General features: G+C 42.7%; 3 protein-coding genes across 4 annotated transcripts in view; 2 read left to right on the top strand and 1 right to left on the bottom strand.

Moving 5' to 3' along the window:
• The window catches only part of UTP20 (UTP20 small subunit processome component), a 115551-nt gene extending 107903 nt beyond the window's left edge, over positions 1–7648 (top strand). The window contains exons 60-63 of the mRNA XM_061564720.1: positions 2809–2909; positions 3870–3996; positions 5227–5372; positions 7141–7648. Coding sequence (XP_061420704.1) covers positions 2809–2909; positions 3870–3996; positions 5227–5372; positions 7141–7296 — 530 coding nt within the window. The 3' untranslated portion in view covers positions 7297–7648. The remainder of the gene's footprint in view (positions 1–2808; positions 2910–3869; positions 3997–5226; positions 5373–7140) is intronic.
• A 164-nt stretch (positions 7649–7812) lies between these two features.
• LOC133350389 (potassium voltage-gated channel subfamily A member 1-like) lies at positions 7813–13046 on the top strand. The gene has a single exon (XM_061564724.1). It carries the CDS (start codon positions 9574–9576, stop codon positions 10906–10908), a length of 1335 nt encoding a protein of 444 aa, XP_061420708.1. The 5' UTR covers positions 7813–9573; the 3' UTR covers positions 10909–13046.
• Positions 13047–14281: 1235 nt separating this feature from the next.
• Positions 14282–20102, bottom strand: part of LOC133350388 (anoctamin-1-like) — a 103434-nt gene continuing 97613 nt past the window's right edge. For both annotated transcript variants that reach the window (XM_061564722.1, XM_061564721.1), the window contains exons 26-27: positions 16894–16999; positions 14282–15812 (exon numbers count right to left, since the gene is read on the bottom strand). In XM_061564722.1, coding sequence (XP_061420706.1) covers positions 15516–15812; positions 16894–16999 — 403 coding nt within the window. In that variant the 3' untranslated portion in view covers positions 14282–15515. The remainder of the gene's footprint in view (positions 15813–16893; positions 17000–20102) is intronic.

The following is a 20102-nucleotide window of genomic DNA, read 5'->3' as shown; positions in this document are numbered from 1 at the left end:
CCCTTGAATCACTTGGTGTTCCCTTACGTACACATCAAGATTGGTTTGATGAGAACGATGCAGAAATCCAAGCACTCCTTGACGAAAAACATCACCTGCATAAAGCATATATGAAAGACAGCAGCTCAAGCTTAAAGAAAACTGCCTTCCTCAACATTCGCAGGATTGTCCAGCGGAGACTCATGCTAGACACCTGGCTGTGCGCAAAAGCTGAGGAGATTCAGTCTTATGCTGACGGTGACAACACCAAGTGCCTCTATGATGCACTCAAGCAGGTCTATGGTCCGAAACACTCAGGAACTTCACCTCTCTTGAATGCAGATGGAACAAGACTCCTCACAGAGAAGGACAAAATACTTGCAAGGTGGGCTGAACACTTCAGCGCAGTCCTCAACCAGCCATCATGCATAAATGAGGAGGCAATTGCGAGACTGCCTCAAGTTGAAATAAAAGCAAAGCCATAAGCCTCCTCTTATCAGGCAAAGCTCCAGAGTCCGATGCCATTCCAGCGGAAATCTACAAGGCTGGAGGGCCTCGCTTAGCCGAGAAACTGACCGACCTCTTCCAGTCTCTGTGGAAATTAGAAGCCGTTCCCCATGAGTTCAAGGATGTCCTCTATAATCCATCTCTATAAGAGGAAAGGCAATCGGCAGGCCTGCGACAACCATAGAGGCATCTCCATACAATCAACCGCTAGCAAAATCTTGGCAAGAATCCTTCGGAACCACCTAATTGTCCACCTAGACCAGGGTCTGCTACCTGAGAGTCAGTGTGGTTTCAGAAAAGACCGCAGAACCACTGACACGGTATTCACTGCCCGGCAGTTACAGGAGAAATGCCAAGAACAAAATGCTGATCTATATATGGCTTTCATTGATCTAACAAAAGCATTTGACACAGTCAGCCGGGAGGGCCTATGGAAGATCATGGCCAAGTATGGGTGTCCAGACAAGTTCATTGGCATCGTGCGAAAACTCCATGATGGCATGATGGCTAGCGTCAGAGACCAGCAAGAACTCTCTGATCCATTCCCAATCACAAACGGGGTGAAGCAAGGCTGCGTTTTAGTGCCAATGCTCTTCAGCATGGTGTTTTCTGCCATGCTGCAAGACTCATTGCAGAACCACAAAACTGGGATTAGCTTCATCTACCGTTTCGGCGGTGGGCTATTCAATCTGCGGAGGATGCTAGTCAAAACTAGAGTGGAGGAAGTCACCGTTTGAGAACTTTTGTTTGCTGATGACTGTGCTCTGGCTGCTGGCTCAAATAAAGATCTACAGGACAGTATGGACCACTTCTCCTCAGCTTGTAACAACTTCGGCCTAACAATCAGTACAAAGAAGACTGAAGTCCTATACCAACCTGCTCCTCGGAAACCCTACACTGAGCCCACCATCTTTGTGATTGGGCAAAAACTTTCAGCCATTGACAAGTTTACTTACCTTGGTAGTACTCTGTCTCGTGCTGTGCACATAGATGATGAAGTTAACATCAGGATTGTCAAGGCCAGTGCAACTTTTGGACGTCTACGTGACTCGGTATGGGAAAGGACTGGCATCAAGCAGGAAACAAAACTGAAGGTCTCCCAGGCTGTTACCAACTCTTCTGTATGGGTGCGAAGCCTGGACAGTCTCCCAGCGCCATGCCAAGAAATTGAATCATCTCCACTTGAGCTGTCTGAGGAAACTGCTGAGGATCAAGTGGCAAGACAGAATCCCTGACACGGAAGTCCTCAGCAAGGCCAATATCCCCAGCATCCACACCTTTGCTTGCGAAGGAACAGCTTGGATGGATTGGCCACGTGACCAGAATGCCCTGCGCGAGACTGCCAAAACAAGTCTTCTTTGGCGAGCTGAAGAATGGCAAGTGAGCGCAAGGTGGCCCCAAAAAGCGCTACAAGGACACCCTTAAAGCTTCCTTGAAGAGCTTTGGATTGGACCTGAAAATCTGGGAACCCCTAGCTCAGGACCGACCTGCCTGGAGAAGAAAAGTAGAGGACGGTGCAGTTCTCTGTGAGAGCAGGAGAAGCTCCTGTGCTATTTTGAAGAGGCAACGGCACAAAATCTACCAAGGAAAGACTTGTGGCTGCACCTCAGAGCTCTACAGCCTCGCTGACCTGTCCAGTGTGCCACAGAGAATTCCGGGCTCTAATTGGCCTGTTCAGCCATCTGCACACTCATCAAAACCCAACAAAATGACAAACGTGCCATGGTCATCATCAACTATGATGGACGAACAAGAGAGAGAGAGACTTTAGCATGATCAGAAATGTAATTTGTTGCATGTGGTTAAGCGATTATTATTTACTGTAATACGTGTTTATATGATCAGATCCTGTCTGTTGACCATGAGGCCACAGTGGAGAGATGTGAATTACCTCGCCTGATACACAGGAAGTCGTGAATTCGATCCCGACCCTATCACCTCTTGTATATTTGGAGTTTGCATGTCTCTCTCCCCGTGGTCGCGTGGATTTGTATCCAGGTTCTCCAGTATTCCCCTCCACATTTAGAAACCTCCCTTTAGAGTATATGGATGCTATAAATTTCCACATGATAAGCCACTTCGTTGAGCTATCATTTGTGGCCAGGTCACTTCTGAAAAAGAGATATAGAGCTCAGTTGGCCTTTTCCTGGTAAAATGAAAAGAGTAAAAAAAGTAAAGCTCAAGTCTATTTGAAGCAGCCAAAACATCATACATGGATGTAACGGGCACAATGCTTTTTCATAGGCAGAATACAATGTCAGTGTAAATTATTTAGCATATACGTTGATCATTGCATTTAATTAACGATTGCTTTTGTTTCAGAAACCACTGAGAAAAGCCAAGCCTGTTTGACCTGGCTTATGAAGAAACTGTGCTTCATGGCCAAGAAGGAGGCAGCCAACACCCCACTAGTGTCCCTCAAGGTGTGTGATGCTGCAGTTAACGCCTCTCTTTTGTTCACAATATTATAAAATCAAAGCGCCAGCTGTTGTATTTGATATACAGTGGACTCTGAATTTGGTTTATCAAATTTGTGGATTAACAATGCACCTGAGATTTTGAAATAAATTAATAACTCATGGATTTTTTTTTTTCCCCTTAAGCCCAAATTAATCATGTTAAAACAATTCTACATTGTTATTAGTGGAAATGTTTGTTAAAAGTCACGTGCTTAAACTGAAATCCACGTGATCGCCTCTACAGTACAGTAGTTGCAATTCTTTACAACAGTGAGCAGAGTTTGATGTTGATTGGCGTGGCTCTGCTACTGTCCACTTAGTGGACTGAGTCTTCTGCGTGGGAGCAGGAAAGTGTTATCACTGAGTACGTGCATCGTATTCCATGGAAAATTTATGTTTGGATTATCAACAGCTGCCCACTGCTGCCAATGCTTCCAGTGCTGCATCTTATATAGCAAGGGTTACTTGTAAGGCATGGTATGCTTTACCAAAGTCCGAGAACATGCATAAGTTTAATCAAGCGTCTACAATCTCGATCCCTTCTTCATGTTGGAAATTGCGTGTGTGTTGTTTGGTTCATATTTGAGCTTGCCGTTCTCACTAACCAGCGTTAATTGTTTGGCAAGTCTGGCTACTGACAAGAGCCAGAAGTTTGAAACTGGTCCAGAGATGTCAGTTTTGACATTCCGCTGCTTAACATATCTGGAAGGCCACTCGGCCCGTATTCTGAGATGTTTTCCTTTAGAGGTATGGAATAGGTAATTTATTTAATATACTGTATTTATCTGTTTAAGTGTGATTGTATTTAGTATTTTTAAAATTAGATTTTTAACCATTTTCAAGGTCTAATTTCTATTAATTTCACCATTTTAAAGCAATATCGTAATAATGTTGGAAATATCTTTAAATCTTCTCCTGTTCCAGAGAACGTGTGTGTTTAAGTTCTTCGCGGCGATTGCTTTAGACTTGGGAAAAGAGAAAACAACTCCATTCCTGGTGATAATTCTGAGACCGCTCCATCGTGAGCTGCACAGCACATACGTGGAGCACGGTGAGTGCAAAAAGTCTGTTATGTGGTTCGTCTGCTGTTTATCTTTTGCAAGTAGGACAGTGGTGCCTAAACGATGGGTGTGAATTCTAGAAAGGCTAGAAATCTGAACTTTGGCACAAATACATGTGAGGATGTACTTTACGAGAAAATTACAAAAAGTACGTAAAAAAATGTTTTCCATTATTTTTATGGTTTTCTCTCATCGGGAAGTTTCTGCCTTAAGGAATATGTTTTGATAGCCATGGCATTACCCTTGATTTTTTAGTATTTTAGTCTTGGCTTTGGGGCTCTGATCCTCTATGTTATAGAATTTAATAGAACTTACGTGTATAATAAGCACAAGTAGTTATGAAACATTTTTGGTGGCTGTGTTGCAAATCGTGCACAAAAACAAATAACATCAACTGACCTATGTGCTATGAAAAAGGGACATTGCCCAAACCATCAACTTGTGTATACATTTGTTCCTTTTAATGCAATGTTATTCATGATTGTTGGGAGTTTTTTTAATATGAGTAGTTAATCTTATAATCTTTGGGTCTTTTGGTAAAGCCACGGAGATATAAAAATAAAAATATCACGACCTTTCGATCGCAACACTAGCAATCGTCATCAGGTAAAGCCACGGAGATAGAAAAATAAAAATATCACGACCTTTCGATCGCAACACAAGCAATCATCATCAGGTGAAATAATATACCTCCTTTGCCAGTACCAAAATATGAGAATAGGTTTTCCCCTTTTTTCTGGCAACAAAACAGGTTTTAAGATGTTAAAACACTAAACTGAAACCTTTTACAAGGAATCATGTCTGCATTAACCACAATACTTGTGATCAGAATGCAAACAAAAACATACTCTGATAATATATGCATTGTCTTTGAAACTGATTGGTCCACACCAGAGACAGCTTTCTTTGGAGCCTCGTCTCAGAGGATGCCTTTTAGAGTCATCTGTTCTAACACCATTTGAGACTGGGCTCCAAAGAAATTTGTCTGGTGTGGACCAATCAGTTTCAAAGACAATGCATATATAATCAGTGTTTTTTTGCATTCTGACCACAAGTATTGTGGTTAATGCAGACATTATTCCTTGTAAAAGGTTTCAGTTTGGTGTTTTAACATCTTAACACCTGTTTTGTTGCTAGAAAAAAAGTGGAAAACCTAATCTCTTAGTTAATCTTGTTTGTGTACTATACATTATAGGTGCTGACTTACTCATGCTTTACAGATCCTACATTGAAGACCCTGTCTCAGGAGATCATCGAGTTGCTGAAGGGCCTGGTGGGGGTGGAGGAGTTCTCACTGGCTTACAGCAGTGTCCAGAAGCAGGCCAACCAGAAGCGCACGGAGCGCAAAGTTCAGCGGGCTCAACAGGTCAGGAATGCCCACGTGCACGGACGGGGTTGGCGGTCCACGCAAATGCCATTACATGCTACTACTTGGCATTTGAGCAGGCTGCCTGACCTGCCATTGGAAGGCTCCGAGTTAAAATTTTGGTCAGAGTTCCGGGACTATTAAAATATAAAAATATGTAGCACTTTGTCAGAAGCATACACAGCAATCCCTCGCCGACCGCGGACTTCATGTACACACGCTTTATGAATTGTATACCAATTTACCCAACCGCGGCCTAGAAATTTGAGTATCCCCGGGTAAGCACGAAGTCTGCAACTCTCGTTTTACAAATTTCATGAGGCCGTGCGGTTCTCCTCCGCGTCACAGCACCACCCGTGGCCACCCGTGGCGCTGCGTAGCTCATCAGCGAGTCTCGTAGCACATAGACCGCGTCGTATCGCAACCGCATATTTTGTTTTTGTTTATTGGTCATTAATGACCGGGAGGAAGAGGTGCTAGGTGCGCTGAGCCCCTTGTCCTTCTAACAACCCCTTTCCCCATCATCTCATTGTAGTCGTCAACATCGTTAATTTTAAAGGTATATAAAGTTAATGTAATATTTATGTTATGTATGTATGTATGCACGTTGAACGTCTTGCACACTCTACGTTATTGTGTAGTGTACTGTATTTTATTCGTTAAGCTATGGTGAGTCTCACCACGGCCATGGTTCCCCTAACCGCCTATTTCCCATAGGCTTTGAACTTTACCAACTGCAGATTTGCCTACCTAACCCCCCTGGTTGGCGATGGATGACTGTACTGGCTTTCCTGTGTAGATATTGGCTTCCATAATAGGAATTTTGAACTAAAGCCACTGGCTCAGTGCTGCCAGTAGAATTGTTTATCACTCAGCAGTCGGACAGGGAGGATCTTCGGATGTTTTTGTTTTATACCATATAAAAAAAGTTGGGCTGGCTGGCCGGCTTTCACGTCCAGATGGATGGACCAGTGGGCTGATAATCCTAAAATAATCTCAGTGCATGATGAGTATAACAAAAACGTTTATTCTTCAGTTGTTTTTTTAATCTGAATTACAGATCAACTATGCACAACTAAATCTAAAATAAATGTATTTGCCCACTATTTTAATTATGAATTGCTTCTCGCTCGTGACTTGGACACGTCAAGTACACCACTTACTCCCATTACCCTGGCTAACGAAGCTGCCGCCTGTCAGGGGCTAGCTGCTCAGTCCGAAACCACAGAATGTGGGCCAGCTGCCTTGAAAACACAGCACACAAACAACGTAGTGACAGTTTTTATTTGACACACATTTTTATTTAATTATATCCTCTTCTAATCTTTATTGTACGTTCAGAATGTGAAAAGGTTACATTATAATTTATTTGACTCTTAGTCCATGGCCTTGCGCGAGCGGGGTCTGGCCCCCTCCACCAGCAAATATCCTTTTGGCCACCCAAGTTCAATTTCTCCTCCCTCGCGGTGAATTGCTGCCACGGTGCCCCCCACACAACGGTTCAGGTGGCCCCACAGCCAAGAGGAGCTGTCTTGGCCACACAATTATGGAAATTCTATTCAATGGCTTGTGATGCACTATTATCTAATAAATAATATTTACATTATTATTAAAAAAAACTATTACTGGCTTATTGTAAATGTTAAAAGAATGTTTCTAAGTATTTACTCCACAATATAAAGAAAGTTTGAGCGGAATAAGTCACTCCAACCCGTTTTCTTTCATCGCGTGTGATTACATTTTATTGTTTTCGGTGTGCCCTGTGAAGGCTGTTGCAAACCCGGAAATAGCTGCCCGGAGGAAGATGAAGAAGCACAAGAACAAGGTGGAGGCGCAGAAAAGGAAGTTGGAGGTGCTTCGTCCGGATTACAAGGCGAAGCGGCAAAAAACCAAGAGCGTGCGTGAGCTTGCTATTTTGGAGTGAGGTCTTGGCCTCACGGGAGGACTTCTCACTTACTCCTTGCCGCTATTTATGATGCCTCGGTGAACTCAAGAGTTCTTTGTGTCCCACAAATGGTGGCCTAGACACTGCAAAACTGGCAATTTGGAAGGGTGTGCTTTTATTCAGATATTTTTTTTTAGAGAACATGTAAAAACAATGTGTGAAACCAGTGTAAGATTTACGTGCATTGTTACACGCATTAGGAATGAAAAATGTTCATGGTAAAATTACATGGAATTCATATGAATAATGTGTTTAAACATTTTGTTTGTATTGTTATTACATTGTTAATGATGAACTGGGACTGTATTTGTATTAAAGACATGTTAATGCACTGGCGCTCTACTTTGCATTTTGTATTTGTGCTTGTGCACCACTGCCAAAGCAACATCACCAAATAATTAGCTTTAATTTAGAAGTCGGGGGGTGATTGACTAGGCCCAGGAGTTGGCGACCCAAATAACAGGAAGAGCCATTTTTCTAAAATTTTGTAAAACAAACTCAATAACGTCACGAAGCAGCAGTCCTTAAAGCGCCACCGCACTCAGCTCCGGAGCCGCAGGTTGCCGACCCCTGGAGGAGGCAATGGCTCCGGGTGGTTATTGTTTATTGCAAAGATTATGGTGAGCCGTTATTGGCGAATGCTGTCATTGGTTACTGTTGTCAGAATGCGGTGTACTGGCAAACCCTGTGTAACGCAATCTACTGCTGTGTAAGTTCATTAAAATAATGCATTTAAAAAATCAAATGATAAAAAGCAGGCAATGTAAGGGGCTTTCGCCACACGTGGCAGTGGCGCGGTGTGTAATATAATTTGCGGTTGTGTGCAGTGGTTGCTGACTGAATATGCATGATGACCATGTGTGTGCTGACTATATTCTGACTGTGTTGCCTGTTCTGACAGTTTGTGCATGCGTGCTGAATGTGCTATGTGAATGTATGTTTGCCTAACTGCGAATGTGTGTGCATGTCAAATGTGCGCTGACCAGAGTTGCAACATGCGTCTATTAGCCACATCTAAACCCACTAAGGTGGGTGTCATGAGTCCGAACACCCATGACATCCACAGTCGTAACTGTGCCACTGTTGATCGCAGCCAAAAAGCGTTATTTTATCCAAGTGCACCTAACGGTCACAAGTTTCCAGCCTCGCAAACTAAATGTCAAAATTTCGATTTAAAGCTTTCGTGACTGCAGGGATTCATCTTCTTGGTTCTTTCTGTAAAGTCACGTAGAATGGAAATAATAAATAATAAATAAAACAATAAAATAATTCTCACGACGTTTTGGCAGTCTGTCGTCTCGACAGACCTGTTCTTCACCTGAGGACGGCTGCTTGCGTTGTGGCCGAAACGTGAGAATTATTTTATTATGTTTTATTTTATTATTTCGATTCTACGTGACTTTACCGAAAGAACCAAGAAGATAAATGTCAAAATGCCCAAACAAAGATCCAGGTGGACAAACCCGCATCGTCTGTGTTTATAATTTAAATCATATATAATGTGTAAAACAAAAAGGGTAATGTTTATAAATATTTGATGTGTACATTTTTATAAATATTTGTAAAGAAAACAGCTGACTTGTAATAATGTGAATGTAAATCTTGACTGAAAGCTTTCATAACGGCAGGAATTCATATTCTTAGGGTCTTTCGATGAAGTCACGTAGATTGGTTTTTTTGTTATTTTCTTAGAACCTCTCTACGTGACTTTACCGATAGACCCAAAGAATATGAAAATGTGAACGTATTGTAGAGCTGTAAAATGCTTATGGTGAAGCGGCGTGGATGTTCCATGAAAAGTGATAATTGTAAAGTTTGTATTTACCACTTTGGCACATCTTATCAAAATACAAAAGTATGCGAGTACAAGTGCTGCATGTAAAATTGTACGTGACTATATAGCTTCATGTTAGTGGTATGTTCAATACTTTTTACAGGGATAATTACCCTGAATGTAAACACCCATAGCCAGCAATCAAGACATAAATAATTCACATGCCTATTTACAAGGGGGCACAATAGTAACTGTTCACCTGCCATATGTCGCCCAGGTCGACAGTGTATAACCTTCCACAAACCTCACTGGTCATATAAGGCATTCTCCAGCAGCATGTCGATTTACTGCTCTCGTACGCAGAGGGAGTTGAAACCCGCTTGCTGCCGCTTGCCAACATCTGCAGCCGCCGCTTGAGAGAGCTGCTAAAAAGGGGGGGGGGGGGGGGGCTTTGTGAGTTGCCTTCGAAGGCGGCAAGAACGATGCGCGGAGATGAGGGGGATGGCCTCGCCTCGCTGCGAGGTGGCGAGGGAACGGGGGCCGTGTCTGTGACCTCCTTCGGTCGCAAGCCAAAGGTGAAGCACAAAGCGGCATCGCGTGCCGATGGGGCCAGTCCGCTCGGCCTTCTGCGGAATGGGGGTGCGGTCGCACCTCCGCGTGGTGATTTGCAGCGAGTGGTAATAAACGTGTCCGGAGAACGGTTTGAGACGCAGTTGAAGACGCTGGACCAGTTCCCAGACTCGCTCCTGGGCCACCCGGACAAGCGAGCGCGATATTTTGACCCACTCCAAAACGAGTACTTTTTTGACAGAAGCCACGTCAATTTTGATGCCATCCTCTTCTACTACCAGTCTGGGGGAAGGCTTTGCAAGCCTGTTGACGTGCCTTCGGATGTCTTCAGAGAGGAGGTAGAATTCTACGAACTCGGAGAAGAAGCCGTTGCAAGGTACGGAGAGAATACACTTGACACCCCTGAAGAGGAAAACTTGCACGGAACAGACTTTCAGCAGCACTTATGGCGCTTGTTTGAATCGCGAGACGGTTCCATCGCTGCAAAGATGTTATCCCTCGTGTCCTTTGTGGCGACTATACTGTCGATTACAGTCATGTGTTTGGAGACACTGCCACAATTTCGCAAAGATAATCAAGTTCATGCCAATCGTACCGAGTTCAGCATTCGGGCAAGCATCGACTATCTCGATCCTTTCTTCATGTTGGAAACGGCGTGTGTTGTTTGGTTCATATTTGAGCTTGCCGTTCGCTTTTACGCCTGTCCAAGCAAGACGTCCTTTATGAAGGATTTCATGAATGCGATCGACATCCTGGCAATAATGCCATATTTCATCACGGTTGTCTTGGAGATTATGCAACAGCAAGATCAGACGCGGCAACCTTTGCTGAAGATCATACGCCTCGTAAGGGTCTTGCGAATATTCAAACTGTCTCGTCACTGCCAAGATCTGCAAATCCTTGGGCTGACGCTGAAGGCCAGCCTGCGGGAGCTGGCCATGCTGAGCTTTTTCCTCTTCGTCGCTGTGGTCATATTCTCCGGTGCGATCTACTACGTGGAAGCTGACGACCCGCAGAAACACTTCACCAGCATCCCAGACGCCTTCTGGTGGGCGGTGGTCACAATGACGTTGGTTGGATACGGAGACATGTGGCCCATGACGGTGGGAGGCAAGATTGTGGGTGCGCTGTGTGCTATCACTGGAGTGCTCACCATCTCTCTACCAGTACCCGTCATTGTTTCAAACTTCAAATACTTCTATAATCTAAAAAACAAGAAGGACATTAAGAGATGTCATCGTTGCTAAAGCCACCTTACCCGCTACGCTTGACCTCCAACATCTATTCTGACAGTCTCCCACATCTGGTCTCATGAGGTCTTCCTCTTAGTCACCAGTCTCGTGGAGACCGGGCCTCCTCCATCTCGCACACGTGCAAGTTATGCAATCTACTGGTGCTTTTGTGTTCATGGCTTGAGATATATTTAAAAATCAGCTTTTCCTGGATCCTCTGCTCTCTCTCTTTTACCTTCACTTCTCGAGTTTCTGCACACTCCAAAATATCTTACATTTAACATAATAGACGGACTCTCTAACATCTAATGATTCCGTCATAGTCCTTTGATGCTGTCCTAATCACGTCACACCTCCTCCTGTAGTGCTTTCTACTTCCCTCCATTCTTGTTCCTGCACGGATTAAAATCAGCACACTTTTCTTGATATTGCAGCGACAGTCAATACTATATAGCAAACATATTGGGCTACACGGAATGTAACCCCCCCCCCCCCACCAGTATTTTTTTAATGTAATGTAATGTTTTACTTGCTTGTATTGTCTCATACGTTATTTTTCTCTCCAATAATCTAAAGTTGCTTTAGCATATAATCCATATACAATTTGTATTTAATGTGCATTGATTAAAAAGTGCATTAAACACGTATGTGCTACTAAGAAGGCCCATTGCCTGAAACGTCGCCTTTTATATATATTTTTTCGTTTTAGGGCGATAGTGTTGAGTTTTATTCATGAATCAAAGAATTGTCGCATGCCTAATCATGTACATATACTCTTATATATGATGCTGCTGCCATTGCAGTAAGTAAAGTATGGGTATTTTTTAGACTACCCTGGCCATAGTGGACTGCACTCATCTGCACTCAGGGCCTGGCGTGAACGGATTAAAAAACGTGACACCAGAGTTGGCTGTGCTCGGAAACAGAGGACACTCCGACCTCCCCCGGTGGCAGCATGGTCCCGAGCGGTCTTTCAAATGCTCCCATCTGGACGTATCAGACCAATTTATAACGTCACGGATCTACTTTTAATAAGGGAAGGGAGAGTAGCAATGCAAGAATGGACCAAAAGCAGCGTGGGCCAACGCATGCAGTGAACATGGCCTATAAACAAGGTCATTCGATCATAAAAACATTCATACCAATATATAACAGGTGACATTTCGGGCAATTATATAAGTTGCCCATTTAGTATTTTTCTTTCAAGGCACTGTTATTCACGAATGTGTTGAGTTTTACGTTAATTGCGTTTGTGTGCCACGACCAACGCAGCCTTACCAAATAATTGAAATAGAATAATCTCATTAGATTAATACATTGGTTGTTGCATGCTGCCTGATTTCCATTGTATAATTATTTCCTTTCGTGCTATAGGCACTGTTGCATGAAAATAATAAGAAATAACACTTGAAATTTGGTCAACGTGTTAAAATCGTGGGTTGTACATTAAAACATGTAAAGTGTGCAGAGTTTTACTAGCATGGCAATGAGCAATAGATATTCAAAATTACTCGCTAGACATAATATATTGGCACTCGAAATGTATTGCTACAGGATACTGCATCTAAACTGGCCCCAAAGAGTGACCAACGAGCCCCCTGCCCGTGATTAGATTTTGATAGACTTCGCAAGCTCTAGATTGGCATCTGGGTTAACTGGAATCAGGATTAGGATTTTACTCGTGCCTTTGCCTTGATTTGATCTCGCCTTCAGATAACTTTGATATTTGGCTTGGTACCCTGCATTTCCTCTTACATTTGAGTTAGATCCTTGTAGTGTTGCTGTTTTATAACCTAACCAATTACTTTTGACTGCAGTTAACTTTAATCCTACTCTTGGATTGGTTTCAATTTCCTCCTAACCCTAAAAAACATTGCATACGCCATTGTGTTGTTCTTTGCGACTCCGTTTATTCGATTTCTCCTTGCTCCGGCCCTTGCCCTGGAATCTGGTTTTCGTCACATCCACTGCCCAAGATAAATTCATCCCAGACTATTGTACAACTCGTTGTGTGTTTTATTTAAAGCCATTGTAAATTGTTACAAGGGTGAGGATGAAAACACTTTTCTGACGAGACAAGTTGTGGACCTCCTAAACGAAATCTGGTCTTGGCATTTTGTAAGTTCTCGAATGTTGCCTTCCTGGAGGCGAAAGCCAAGACTGACCCACCTCACATGTATTTACACTGTAAATATATTTCATCATCTCGCCGAGCTACTCTGGTGCGATTTAAAATTTTGCGTGCGTGTCAAAACTTTAGAGCGTTTTTGCGTACAACTTTTCGTTGTAAAACTTAAGTAAACTTACTTCCGCTTCATAACTGGAACGTTGTCCTGCCAAGTTATTTTCCATGGAGGTGCTGTGCAAAGAAAAGGCTGTTGTAGATAGTCCATTGATGTTATTTTATTTCTAAATATATATTGTCTTTGAAAGGAATGTGAAAAAGTGTATTAATTTAAAGGAGAAAACCAGAAAGTCAATGTGCCCCGCACATTTTGTTCAACGCAGTGGTCAGCGATGAGATGTAGACATTTTAAAAAACACACGTGTATGCAAGGCATAACTTTGCCATTGACCACATTACACAGGTCAGACAATGTTGTGTATGTCACAGGCAAAAGTTTAATGCAAGGACCTTTGATCGTGTGTTGGTGTTACACTTTCAGGGGGAAAAAATACATGTGCACTCGTATCACGTGGAATGTTTTACATTTGCCACTATGTAGTCAGACCTTAAGTGCTGCTTCAGAAGGATAAATTCGCCAAAATGTCGGAATCTACCCTCGTGTGACGAAACATATTTTTTTACTTAATTAGTTACTACGTATGCCAAATGTATACTGCTGTTTTTGAAAGATGTGACAGGAACATATGATACGGTACCTTTGAAACACTCATAGGTAATAAAATAGTCATCCGTGTCAAGCTTGAGCATTTCATTTTCTAAAAAGTTATAAAATATCCAGTAACAAGTGCAAAATTCGTTGCAAACATTTCCAATAACACGAAAATTGACACGACCTCTATACGTGTGTTTATTTACCTATAAAATATAATGCTGATAAAAGAGTATGGTGATTGAAAACATTAACAATCAAAAACAACATTTTGTTAGGTCTATTAATATCTCAAACCTCTATACATGCACTTTCCTCTTACCAAACAACGATAATATGATATATGACATACACAAACATATTCCTCAAAAACAAGATTGATAAATTTTATCCAAAGCATGGACTTGTCAGGTAAGCACAGGGAAAACATGCAACTGCATCAAACAAACAGAATGGGGGCCCATTTAGCGCAACCTTATTTCAAACAAGATTACGATATAAAACACCAATCAAGAACTCGGACGTACTGTGTTGCTGTGTTAGAATTTGAAACTCAACCCATTCCTTATCAATAAAAATGTTGTCTCGCCCATCTGCATTAATACACTGGAATTATATTTTTCATAACTGGGCGCCACGGTGGGGAGATGTGAACTCCCTCGCCTGGTATACAGGAGTTTGTGGGTTAGATCCCGAATCCGACCTTTACGCCTACTGTATATTTGGAGTCTGCTTGTCCCTCTCACCCCGTGGTCGTGTGGCCTTTTCTCCGTTTTTTCCGGTGTTTCCCGAAACATTTAGAAACTTGTGCTTAAGAGTATTTGGCTGCTATAAATTTCCACGTAATAAGCCACTTTAAGCAATCATTTTTGGTCATGTCGCATCTGAAAAAGAGCCATATAGCTCAGTGGGCCTTACCTGGTAAAATAAAAACATGTTTTAGTTTGATAGTTTTTTTTACTGTTGGGTGCCAATACATCAATTATTTTTTTATATAAACTATTGTATAAGGATAATTAAAGTAATTACTGATTTATAATAGATTTTTGGGTTCCCTCTTGCAAGTTTCAGTCTTAAGACCCTTGAGCACCTGGCATAGCTCAAAACATTTAATTGAAAAGTGTGTGTACAAGCTTTTAAAGTGAAATTATTATCTAGTTCACCGGTATGTGGAAGAACAATTCACACGACCAAATATAGCAATTACGAGATGAAACTTTTCGCTTGAAACTAAATCAAGCATCTTCAGGAAATCCAGGAAGTTAGAATCAAATCCAGGAAGTCAGAAAAAGGGGCACCACAGTGGCGAAATGTTGCGTACCTCACGGCTGAGGTTTCGATCCAGACCCTGACACCTGCATATTTGGAGTTTGCATGTCTGCCTCCCCGTGGTCACGTGGATGTGTTTCAGATTCTCCGGGTTTTCCCTCCACATTTAGAAACATGCATTTAGAGGATTTGGCTGTTATACATTTGCACATGATATGCCATCTCGTAAAGCTTTTAATTGTGGCCTGATCACTTCTGAAAAAGAGCTATATAGCTCAGTGGGCCTTACCTGGTGGTGGAGGGATCTTACGACTGAAAAGGGTCTTGCAATGCAGATCGTGACATAGCCTCACCCAAAATTCAACTACGAATTCTAATATTGTCTGTGAAAACCTCTGGGGTTATGTTCAAATTATTCCATTAAGCATGCCCTCAAATGCTTATAATTTTACTGAGGTCCAGGGATATAATTTTACAATTTGCAAAACACCACGTGTGTGTGTTTGTGTGTTGTGCTCATTCTTTGGAGATCCTTTTGGACAGCTGAAAGCCATGGAGAGACTTGTGGGAGTTGCTGCGCTCCTTTTGCTGGACCTCCTGCAGTTGTCTCACGCTGCTTCGAGTGCTGCTACTGCTCTTGCAGTTGTCCTTGTTCTTGCCTATCAGAGACTCGAGCAGTTGCATCTTATCCTGTTCTTCCTTCAGGAAGACATTGACCAAATACAGCTTCTCCTTCTTCATGCAGTCCTCGATGTCTGAAGGGATGTCCTCAATCATCCAGTCCAGCATGTTACTCAGGAACATTACAAGATTCTGTAAAACAACAACTTCATAACGTTTCTTAGGGAAGGGCTTCTCACGGACATTTCGTGGCTTTCAAGTGTGCTGAAAAAAACATCACGAGGTCTATAGCAAGAATAATTTTGGGTCCTAGTTTTGTCCTGCTAGGTCAATACGATGCTACGATGGCAAATGTATACGGACAACCACATGAACAAAACACTTCGCTGTGGGGCCACAGCTTAGCAGCTCCAGCCACCTCAGGCTGTGATTTTTAAACATTATCAACTGTCATGAAAATCTCTAAACCACAGATTGTTATGAAAATATTAATTCAGATGTGAAAGACTCAGGTAAAACCCTGTTAATCTGCTCTTAAAGGAAAACGAACATACCTTTATTCTAACCCGACCACATGGTTCCAGGTAACAAAAACTTTATTTTCAATGCAATGCCATAAACTCCCTTCTGAATTCCCAATGCCCTGCTTCCTACACTGCTCCATCAATGACCGCATGCAAAGGATTTCCTACTTATACAAGTTTAAGAAAAGCACACCCAGTTTTCTATTGACATATTTGTGCTGCTGAAGATCGCACTCAAGCTTTCTTGGGTTTCATTATATACTTTATCTTTCACATAACCCCAACATTCAACCATGCAGTGTAAACTACTCTATGATTCACATTTTTTTTACAATGTATGATATATTTTTGGACATCTAGGAAATCCAAATTCTATCATACTTGCTTGCATAAACAGTTGTTAAACCCGCTACTTTATATGAAAATAAATTAGCCATCAAGGCCACAACCAAGATGGGTGCCACTCAAAACTTAAGTGTGTTCTTTTCAAGGGCACGCTGCCTGATTTTATTCAGTTGCCTGTTCAACTGAAGCACTGCAAGTTTGAAGACAACCCTTCCACATTTACTGGTTGCTCAACGGAGTTGAAAATATTTCATGACGGTCAATAGAATAGGTATCCATGAAGAGAGTAGAACGAGATTCTCTGCTGTTGATTTTTACACAAAAAACCAACAAATTGATAATAGGGTGCAATCACGGAAAAGTGAAACTTAACTCTTCCATATGCACGTTGAATGTGTACTCACCTGAAAAATAATAACAAACGCCAACCGACCAGCCAGAATTATCCAATATGTCTTGGTGTACTGGTAGGGGTGATCAGACCAGGGTGGCTCTAGATAGTCCCTGAACCTGCAAAATATACCAATATTTATTTTAACAAAAAAACATTCCAATTCAATTACATTTCAACCGAGCATTCGTGGCAAACTAAGCAAATCACTCTACTTTAATATTCACAGCAGAACTTAATAATATACTTTGGCGAAGTTAAAATTGTATATATATTATAGCCTTTCCATTAAATGGTATATGCAACAGCATTGGGATTCATTTCGTTTCCCTTGAAGCTGGAATTGCTCATACTAACCATCTGAAATAAGTAGGAATATATTGTGAATTGATAAAATAGGGTTTGAAGTATTTTATTGATGCAGCTTCTGTTGTTTATATAATTTCCTCAACACTACGACAAGGAACGTGTACTCAAGATTATGTTCACGATGGATATTCAACATTCCTGTGGTGGATGCCAGTATCTACGAAAGACAATAATTTTCTTCCCACAAAGTGGTACTCTCTGTAGGCCACCGTCCGAGGGATGATAGGCTAAGCTGCACTTAGACCCGGATTTACATTAAGGGACCTCCAATTGTGATACGAGCAGGAGTGCCACCAAACGGGTAAATACATTTGGCATGAGCGTTTTAACACACTATAATTTCGGCGGCCTAAGTTTTGTGGAGGGCTTCTCGGTGCTTCACGCCTCGCCTGTCGCCCCCACTTATGTCCTCTTCTCCCCCCCCCCTCATATGTGCAGATAATACTAACTATTGTATATAGGGTGTGTAGGCATATTTGCCTACAAAATACATTTCTTTTTTTGGGTGGATAAATTTTGTAAACCTGTCGGATCAACTTTTTACCCCCACATCTGGAGGTGGGGGTGGGGGGAGGTCCACATTCTTTCACTTTTTGAATAAGGCCTTCTGAAAGGCTTTTATTATTTAGTTGATAGACAAATTAAACACCGGGATTTTATAACAAAAAGATGCTTTGCAATTGTGCAACACTGCTGTATTTGGAAAACCGTATTTGCAATCTGGCATATACAATCTGCTCTCTTATAACACGGTAGTTGCCTTCTTGAAGAACACCGCGTTATGGTAAAATCGCGTTGTAATAAATAATATATATCATACTGGCAGGAAGTACCCGGCGTTGCCCGGGGGAAAATATATATATTTGAAAACTTATCTCAAAAACATAACATGTACATACGCAAATGCGAAACTATTGTGAAAGTGCAGCGTTCCGTTTGTCTGTCCATTTGTCCATCAACATAATTATAAGAGGCTTGCAAAAGTCCTGAATCGAAAAGTAATAGAAAGTGGCAGGTAAATAGTTGATCTAAAAGGTTTCCGAAAATTGTCGACCCCCCTCTCAAAAATATGTTTACCCCCCCCATAGGCATATATATCTATACACGCTACATACAAAAGAGTGAGTAGTTTCTTGTGACTCTATAGTAGTATCTGGCTCTACAGTAGTATCTACTGACTCTGTAGTTGTATCTACTGACTGTACATTAGTTATCTACTGAGCATAGTAGTAGCTACTGACTGTATAGTAGTTACTGCTGACTGTAGTAGTATCTGCTGACTCTATGGCAGTATCTGCTGACTCTATAGCAGTCTCTGCTGACTGTAGTATTATATACCGACTCTATAGTAGTATTTACCAACTAAAGTAGCAACACTGACTCTACAGTAGTATCTAGTGAATCTATAGTAGTATCTATTTACTCTATAGTAGTATCTACTGACTATAGTAGTAACCACTAACTCTATAGTAGTATCTGCTGACTCTATAGCAGTACGTACTGACTCTATGGTAGCATCTACCGACTCTGCAGTACTATCTCCCGACTTTACAGTAGTTTCTACTGACTACAGTAGTATCTACCGACTATAATAGTATATATCGACTCTATAACAGTAGCTACTAACTTTACAGTAGTATATACTGACTATAGCAGTAGCTAATAACTCTACAGTAGTGTAATGAGAGAGCGCCATCTAAGGGACGACGAGGGGTACTTGCATAGTCACCACTGGGTAACTAATACTCAATCAGATGGTAGGGTTCCATCTGGGCCGAAGGTAACGGGCAGAGCTAATGCATATGTACGGGAACCTTCGGGAAGGTTCCACGAGGGGTCGTGGCTAGAGGCGGACCTTCCTCCGCCGACCGGAATATAAGAAGAGGCAGTGGGAGGACTCAAGGTCGGTGTGGAAGCCTGGAGACTGGACTGCATCATCACCTCTATTCACCACCGGCCATGTGGCGGGCTCTGTCAGTGAAGCCTTCTCTCCTCCCAGCACGCTGCCAGCCAGCAGCAAGCGTAGAGAGAGAGAGACACGCCGCGACGGTGGAAGAGGGAGAGCGCGCGTCACGGCAGTAGAGAGAGAGAAGGAAGCCATCCGGAAAGAGAGAGCAGAGCTGTGCAGTAGTTGTTAATAAAAAGGACGCCAGTCAGCAGTTGTCGTGGAAGTGCTTTATTACAACTGGAGTCAGAAGTGGTCCTTCTAGAGACAAGAGAGTACAACTGAAAGCGAAATATCCAAGCATCTAAAGAAGAAGAACCCACCTGTGGAATTTTCTGACGACGACGAGGCTGGTGAAGTCACCACGCCAGAGACGGACGGTGCAGCTGCAGCATCTTCGTCACAATGGGCAGAGAACGGCTGGAAACAGGTGGAGGAGCAGCTGGACTCGCTCCGGACGGTGCTTCTCCAGCTGGTGTCACTTGTCACATCGTCTACAGTGACGGGACACCCACAGGAGGGTTTGCCGAGGGGTGACGAGCAGAGGCTTCGGGATAGAGCCTCGGAGGGTCCCCCTGCGGAGTTGACGGTCGCCATTGCAGGCGCGGGAGAGCTGTCCACCATTACACACGCTATGGAGACCATCTGGCGGCCCATCGAGATGTTTGCGGGACGCCGCAATCTTGGGCGGTGCTGTTGAGGCACGGTTGGAGTCCGCGATTTCTGTGGAGCCTCGTGGTGCACAGCCGGTGGAGGCTGCTGCTGTTGGACGGAACGGAGCCGGGCTCAGCCACCATCTTCCTCAAGTCAAGAAATTTGTCGCTGCAGGCTGCGATTGGAGCGCTTTCACTTGGTGCTTCGAGGCGGCGTTCCAGTCAGTGCACTGGTTGGAGAAAGAGGCGTTGGTC

Source organism: Lethenteron reissneri, chromosome 33, assembly GCF_015708825.2.
Source record: "Lethenteron reissneri isolate LAM-NWPU_2019-01 chromosome 33, ASM1570882v1, whole genome shotgun sequence".
NCBI lineage: Eukaryota > Metazoa > Chordata > Hyperoartia > Petromyzontiformes > Petromyzontidae > Lethenteron > Lethenteron reissneri.
This window is presented reverse-complemented; position numbering and strand designations above follow the sequence as displayed.

What these genes read in the sequence shown, in the direction of transcription:
- LOC133350389 (XM_061564724.1), top strand. Translation starts at nt 9,574, where the DNA reads ATGCGCGGAGATGAGGGGGATGGCCTCGCCTCGCTGCGAGGTGGCGAG.